General features: G+C 36.6%; 1 protein-coding gene across 1 annotated transcript in view; it reads right to left on the bottom strand.

The window, feature by feature from the left end:
* Nucleotides 1-1,475: 1,475 nt before the first annotated feature.
* Nucleotides 1,476-7,256, bottom strand: part of nol8 (nucleolar protein 8) — an 8,751-nt gene continuing 2,970 nt past the window's right edge. Inside the window, 14 exon segments of the mRNA XM_016282652.1 lie at nucleotides 1,476-1,737; nucleotides 1,740-1,772; nucleotides 2,078-2,113; nucleotides 2,115-2,161; nucleotides 2,369-2,430; nucleotides 4,061-4,196; nucleotides 4,423-4,703; nucleotides 4,783-4,866; nucleotides 4,954-5,077; nucleotides 5,163-5,253; nucleotides 5,339-5,452; nucleotides 5,539-5,706; nucleotides 6,388-6,631; nucleotides 6,714-6,963. Coding sequence (XP_016138138.1) covers nucleotides 1,711-1,737; nucleotides 1,740-1,772; nucleotides 2,078-2,113; nucleotides 2,115-2,161; nucleotides 2,369-2,430; nucleotides 4,061-4,196; nucleotides 4,423-4,703; nucleotides 4,783-4,866; nucleotides 4,954-5,077; nucleotides 5,163-5,253; nucleotides 5,339-5,452; nucleotides 5,539-5,706; nucleotides 6,388-6,631; nucleotides 6,714-6,963 — 1,697 coding nt within the window. The 3' untranslated portion in view covers nucleotides 1,476-1,710.

The following is a 7,256-nucleotide window of genomic DNA, read 5'->3' as shown; positions in this document are numbered from 1 at the left end:
GGTAATTGTGTTTAGCTGTTTACTATCTCACACACACACACACAATACGCTAACTGCCCTGTTGAAAAAAACCAGCATATGCTGGTTAGGTATGTTTTGCCAGCAAAGGACCAGCATAAACCAGCAAAGGACCAGCTTAAACCAGCAAAGGACCAGCTTAAACCAGCAAAGGACCAGCTTAAACCAGCATCCCAGCGTCAAAACATACCTAACCAGCATATGCTGTTTTTTTCAACAGGGTGGGCAGAGCCAAATGGTTCCTGTAGATTTATTAAGGGTTTCATCAGCGGACAAAAATAACAGCGCAAGATTTTAGCTCCTTGAGTGATTGCACGTTTCATTCTTGGCCTTTGCACAGACTGACATTAAACACGTTCAGTGCCAACTTGCCTGAGCTTGTGTGACCTTGAAAAAAATTAATTCTAACTGTAAGACATGCTACAGCTCATACAAATCATTCATTTACATGAACTGCAATAAAGCAAAAAAGTGATTCCAAATGGCAAAATATGACCAGTCACTATACCTTAAATATATAGCTGTATATTTTTTTTACTTGTACTTGTATGCAAATTAGAACCTAAATTCTTATAACTTTCATATATTAGAGACACATTTCGATGTAAGAACATTAGTTAAAATGACAAAAATATCTGTGATCAAAACCTTCATGGATAACATTAAATCTTTAAGCATTTTTTGGAAGTTTACACAAGAGTAAAGGAATAGTAAAGACTCCAGTTACCCTTTTGCACTAGTTGGTGGAAACTGCTTGAGTCTGCAGATAAGGGTAAGAGTAAACACTAGGGGTCAAATATCACTATCATTAGACAAAATGGTCACTAGGACAAGGCTGAAGAGTTTTCTCAATCTTGCTCGCACATACAGACATGTTTTTTTCCCTTTGTAGCTGTTGACACTGTGCAAACTTTCCTGAGAGACTAGATGCAAAAATCACTACAAAAAAACGTTTACATTTGCATGATGTAACATTTGCATGATCTTCTGTGCAGAACATATGTACTAAACAATCTTTAGTGCGGCACGTGTACACATAAAAAGCACAGAGTAGGTTTTCTAGAACACAACTTTGTGGCCGATCCTGTAGTTTGGAGAAAGTGAGTGAGAAATGAAAACAAACACTGAAGCCTGCTGCAATAGTCATGAAAGTATTATCACACCACCCTCTAGTGGTACACTGGTTGCCGGTTCATCAGAGAATAGACTTCAAAATTCTACTCTTTGTTTTTAAATCGTTACATAACTTAGCTCCTGTCTACCTCTCTGAACTTCTTCATTTATACACTCAATTCTAGAAGCCTAAGATCTTGCGACCAGGCTTTGTTGGTAGTTCCACATGTTAGACTGAAGCATAGAAGGGAGCGTGCATTTGCGGTGGCAGGGCCACGGCTTTGGAATACCCTGCCTTTAGAAATTAGAATGGCCTCCTCTCTGCCTGTCTTTAAGTCCCTGCTAAAAACCTATCTGTTTTCCTTAGTGTATTGATTACTGTTATTTGGTAATTTTTTAATGGGTTTTCATATTTTTATTTGGCTTGTTTTCGGTGTGTGTTTTTATAAATTTTTCTTCTGTAAAGCACTTTGGTCAGTTTTTTACAATAAATTATAGCTATTAAATAGAATATGCAAAGATGTCTCTGAAAACCTGTCATCTTCTCTGTAAAAAATGTCTTTGAATACTTTAAATTGTTCAGGTCTTCAGCGAAGGCCTCTGGCGTGTCTTTTGGCATCTCTGTGTTTCTTGCGACACTCCTGTTGGGGGGAAACGGCTGTAATTCATGTTATAAAAACTGCAAACCAAATTTCAGTACTTTCAAATGTCATATAACCATTTTGAAATATGTTAAACTAGGAATCCACAATCTGTTTCAAGCAAAGGGACTGAGCATAAAATGCATTTTAATAATATGCACAAAATATTAGTGCATTTACATTTCATATACTTCTAGCATTTAAAATTTACATAACACATTTTAATGTTGGAGGAATAATGAAACATTTATCTTTAATTGAAGTGAAATTAACATGATTCGTTTTTCCATATGAATCAGTGGTACCTCTCTGAGCGACGTCCTCTTCTCTTCCCAGGCTTCCCCTCTGGTCTTGTAGTTTTACACTTCTACAAAACATTCCCGGCCCCTCTGAAGAAAAGAGATTTGTACATAGAGAGTTTGAAAGCACAGCAGTTACACTGAATTAAAAATAAATTAATAATAGAAACCCATTTGAATTTAACCACACACACAAACACAGGCATGAGTAATATGCTGTTGTTATGGTTTGTTGTGTGATATTTTTTTTAAATGTTAGTGAGTGTCTTAATTTGTTAACATGAGTTTAGATCTCACCTTTTAACCGTTCGTCATCTTGATAGAAAAAGAAAAACGTCTTTTTTGATGTTGTCGGTTCCCTGCACAAAATATAAATGAATCTTCAATCAAAATGTAATCTAAATAAGATTTTGTTGGTATATAGATATATGCAAAACATGTGTCTGTTTATTTGATTACTGACTTTGAAAGAGAGCAAGATCTTTAATATTTGTACAGTGAAAAAAAAATGGTGTAGAAACAATTTGTGAAATTGACCAAAAATGTATAGTACATTTCACAATTACAAAGAAACAGTAACACACTGAATTAAATTCTGAAGTAGAAAAACTGAAATAATTTTTTTTCGTAAACATTTTTAAAACTTAGTTTTTAACTGTACTTCACTTTAAATATTTCTTTATTTTACATTTTCTAAACATATTAATCTTAAACCTAAATCTTGTATCCCAGATTTTCCATTTGTATATTCAGTATTGACTAATCAGCGGGTTTTGTGAGCCATCTTAAGGAAACCCAGAATAATAACAATTCGTCTAACTCTCGCATGCTCTTTAAAACATTTTCCTCGCTCCTTTGTCCTCCCCCTCTTGCATCAACTCTAATAGCTGACGACTTTGCCACGTTTTTCCATTAATAAAATTAAAAACATCAGTGCACAATTTTCCACACCACAATCTGTCAAGCACATCTTACCAGCAAACATACTCTCGTTTTCATCCTTCTCTTCACTCTCTGAGGCAGAAGTCTCCAAACTCATCCTTTCTAATCATCTTACTACTTGTCTGCTTGATCCTATTCCATCTCATCTCCTTCAAGCCATTTCTCCTGTAATTGTACCTGCACTCACTCACATCATTAACATATCCCTTCACACTGGTGTTTTTCCCTCAATATTTAGACAGGCTCATATAACCCCACTACTTAAGAAACCCACCCTTAACCCATCTATTTTAGAGAACTACAGACCGGTTTCCCTTCTTCCTTTCATTGCAAAAACACTTGAACGAGCTGTGTTCAAACAAGTCTCTGCCTTTCTCACACAGAACAACCTCCTGGACAGCAACCAATCTGGCTTCAGAAGTGGACATTCAACCGAGATTGCCTTGCTCATAGTTGTTGAAGCCCTAAGACTGGCAAGAGGGGATTCCAAATCTTCAATACTTATCTTGCTGGATCTGTCCGCTGCTTTTGACACGGTTAACCACCAGATCCTCCTGTCAACCCTATTGGCAAAGGGCATCTCAGGAACCGCACGCCAGTGGTTTGAGTCTTACCTATCAGATAGGTCCTTCAAAGTATCTTGGAGAGGTGAGGTGTCCAAGTCGCAACATCTAACTACTGGGGTGCCTCAGGGCTCAGTTCTTGGACCACTTCTCTTCTCTGTCTACATAGCATCATTAGGTTCTGTCATTCAGAAAAATGGCTTTTCATATCACTGCTATGTTGATGACACTCAACTCTACCTCTCATTCCATCCTGATGATCCGACGATACCTGCTCGCATCTCAGCTTGTCTAACAGACATTTCTTGCTGGATGAAGGACCATCACCTTCAACTCAACCTTTCCAAGACAGAACTGCTTGTGGTTCAGCAAACCCATCGTTTCATCACAATTTCACCATCCAGTTAGGCACACATCAACCATAACTCATGAGTTCTGAGTTCCCATAATAAATACATTATAATTGAAATGCTAATATAATTACTCTGTGATTTTGCTGGAAGCGGATTGGTCCTCCTCAATCTCGTCCCTGCCTTCCTCGTCTGAACTGCTGTCCTGGAAACGAGGGTCCACTTGCCAAGAGAACTTGGCTCCTTTTAACGTCTCTATTTTGTACTCGTCTGATTGGGCAAAAAAAAAAACACTTAAACTTTAACACAAAACTGTTATATGTGGTATAATGTGATTTCAGAACTCATTATGATAAAAAATACCTGCATAAATAAACCTAAACAACAGTTCTGAATGAAAAAGTTTGAGAAACCAATGGCGAAAACCAATTTTAAAGTGCAAGGATATACCCAATAATTTACCTACAATGAAAAATGACATAAATGATCAGTGCACCTGTCTTGGTGGTCGTCTCTACAGCTGTGTCCTCACCAAAGAAGGAGAACTTGAATCCACCTGAAGTGTCTTATTTTGCTTCTACATTAGACGTGAAGGAAACCTCCATGTCTTCAGTCTCTTCTGCCTCTTTATCCCATGAAACCATTTCCTTCTCTTACTGGTTTTCTTCAGATGTCCCGAAGACCTCCTTCAAATCCACCGAGATGTCAAATTAAATGTCCTTAGAAACTTCAGGGAGTTTTTCAGCCTCTTTGCGTTTCTTTCGTTACGCTGCTTTGCTGTACAAAAGTGCAAATGTTAAATAACATCGCGGTGAGTCAATATTAACTAAAACCCAAAAATGAGTTTATGTAATACCTCTCTTTCTTCGGTTCCTCTGTCTTGGTCTCAAAAGCAGCATGTTCTTCTTGTGTCAGGTCGTAATGCAGGCTCGAAACATCTCTGCAAACCCAAACAAGGTTCATAAACCTTTAAAAACAAGTGAAAAGAACAAACTGTGTGCTGAAAGCACATCTGAAGAAGTCATACTTGAACGTCTTGCCCTTTCTTGTGTTTTGTGGTTGTATGCTGGAGTTTAAAATGCTCTGGAGGATGTCTAGACTTTTCTTTTTCTCCTCAAGAAGTTGTTCGTCTGCATCATTTTCTGGAGCTGCTGCATTTGAAATTTGAAAGACTGAAACAGGTGAATAATTCTCTCAAACACATTCAAGCCCAAGAACATACTTGTAATAAATGACCTTGATCTTCAGACTCATCGTCACTTTTCAGAAATCTAGAATCGACCTGGAATCTTGAATCGGTTCCGAAACTAGCCTGCAGCTTCATGAGCTGAAAAAAAAAGATGAAAACAAATGAATGAGAAATCAAACAAACTCGGAATCTCTCCATCCTGAAAGAGACTCTCAATCCAAACCTTCTGTCCAGCTTTGCCCTCAAACTGGGGCTTACTCTGGAACCGTTCGTCCTCAGCACCATCGTCCTCATCTTCACTGTCAAACAGCTTGCTGCCACCTGGCTTGTTGTTCTTCTGTGGAATTATGATGGAAACATGAACAAAAAAATCAAAGAATTCAAGAAAATAAACTTCCATATCCAATCTTGGTCCATATTTGCCTTTTCTTTCAAAGTGGATGTTTGTTGATCTTCATCGGATCCTGAATCGTCCTCAAAGAGGCTTTTTTTCAAGTTTGTTGGTTGTTCTTCTGGTCTGCTTGTTGTTTCATCCTCTTCTTCATCAGAATCAAACACAATGCGTTTACTTTTGTTTGCTTTCACTGTGTCCTGAAAAAGATCTTCTGAGAGTAAATGACTCTAAAAGACTATGACAAATTACATTTTCAATGAATTACGACTTTAAATGATGGATGCAATGGTATTAAAATTCAGGTCACTACAGATAAGACAATAATCATTTTATAAATCATTTATGTACTATAAATCAATGAACATCATGATCAAAACATACAAAATGTGAAAAATTCTGCACACTACTAATTAAAAATGTGTATTTATTAGCAATGTTTCAGAACTTGTTACACAACACAAATGACTGCAAGCCTGATTTTAAAAAACCTGACCAAAATTTTTTTTTTTTTTTTACTTTTTTTAATAAATTTTGCAAGACATAGGACTGTGAAGGAATTTTTTCTTTTTTCCTTTATAATTAATTTATGAAGAATGGCATAAAATAAGAAATGGCCAATATTAAAATTCAATACTATTTAATCAGAATAAATTAAAAATGAAACACTTAAAAATGCAAAATGCATGCATTAGATGATGACAAAGGTCACCTAAAATGCAAAAAGTATGAAAAATGAGCATGAACAATTAAATAAGCAAAACCGACTAATACTGTTAAATTAAAAGATATCTAAAAATGACCAATAACCAATATTGCACCTATTCATTGTGCAACCTCACTTAAAATACTTCAAACTTTTATGGACTAGCTCTACTCACCACTTTAGAAAGAGCGCCTTGAATGAGTTTCCTCTGCTGTTCGGTTTCTTTCTGACGTTGCTCCAGTGCCGCGAGACGTTTCTGGTTGTCCTGCTGTTGTTTCCGAGTGTCTATGACAGTTGAGTGAAGAACTGTTTGATGTGAAACAGTCTGCTTGGGTTTGATTGAGTTATTAGAGCTAACAGTTTTTACTTCGGTTTCTGAGATGGTTCTTGCCGATTGTGTTGCTGAAGATGTTTTAGAAATGGAGACTAGCATTACCATATTCCTCACCGCTTTCTGATTCTTCATTAGAAGAGTCACTGTTGGAGGATCTGGAGGTCTTTCTAAAAACTCCAGCACTATCTTCATTATCTTCTTCCTCACAGCTTTCTGATTCTTCACTAGAAGAGTCACCGCTGGAGGATCTAGAGGTCTTCGTCTGATTGGGTTTGTTTGGGGTGTATGAGTTATTAGACCTAACAGTCCTTAGTTTGGCTTCAGTGATGGTTCTTAACGATTGTGACGCTGAAGATGCTTTAGAAGTGAAGACATCTTCATTACCACTGCTTTCTGATTCTTCACTAGAAGAATCATCTTCTGAGCTGGATGCTTTATTCTCCAGTTTTTTTTAGGTTGATTTTACCTTTAAAGTGGACCTTACCCGTGAGTACTAATAATTTTATTTTTCATCTTCATTTCAATTCAAGTTGCAAAAACACCCTTACAACAATTATCACATTATGTAAATTATATCTTAAAACCATGAGACACATGAACATATAATTACAGAAGTACACTCAATATCTTACGTTAACATTTCATAGTTAAACAGTTCCTAAAATATTCCCTAAGGCAGAATAAAAGTATTATTACAAACGCTAAACAAA

Source organism: Sinocyclocheilus grahami, unplaced genomic scaffold (assembly GCF_001515645.1).
Source record: "Sinocyclocheilus grahami isolate Dianchi unplaced genomic scaffold, SAMN03320097.WGS_v1.1 scaffold163.1, whole genome shotgun sequence".
Taxonomy (NCBI): Eukaryota; Metazoa; Chordata; class Actinopteri; order Cypriniformes; family Cyprinidae; genus Sinocyclocheilus; species Sinocyclocheilus grahami.
Note: the sequence above shows the minus strand (reverse complement) of the source record. Positions and strands in the feature narration are given on the sequence as shown.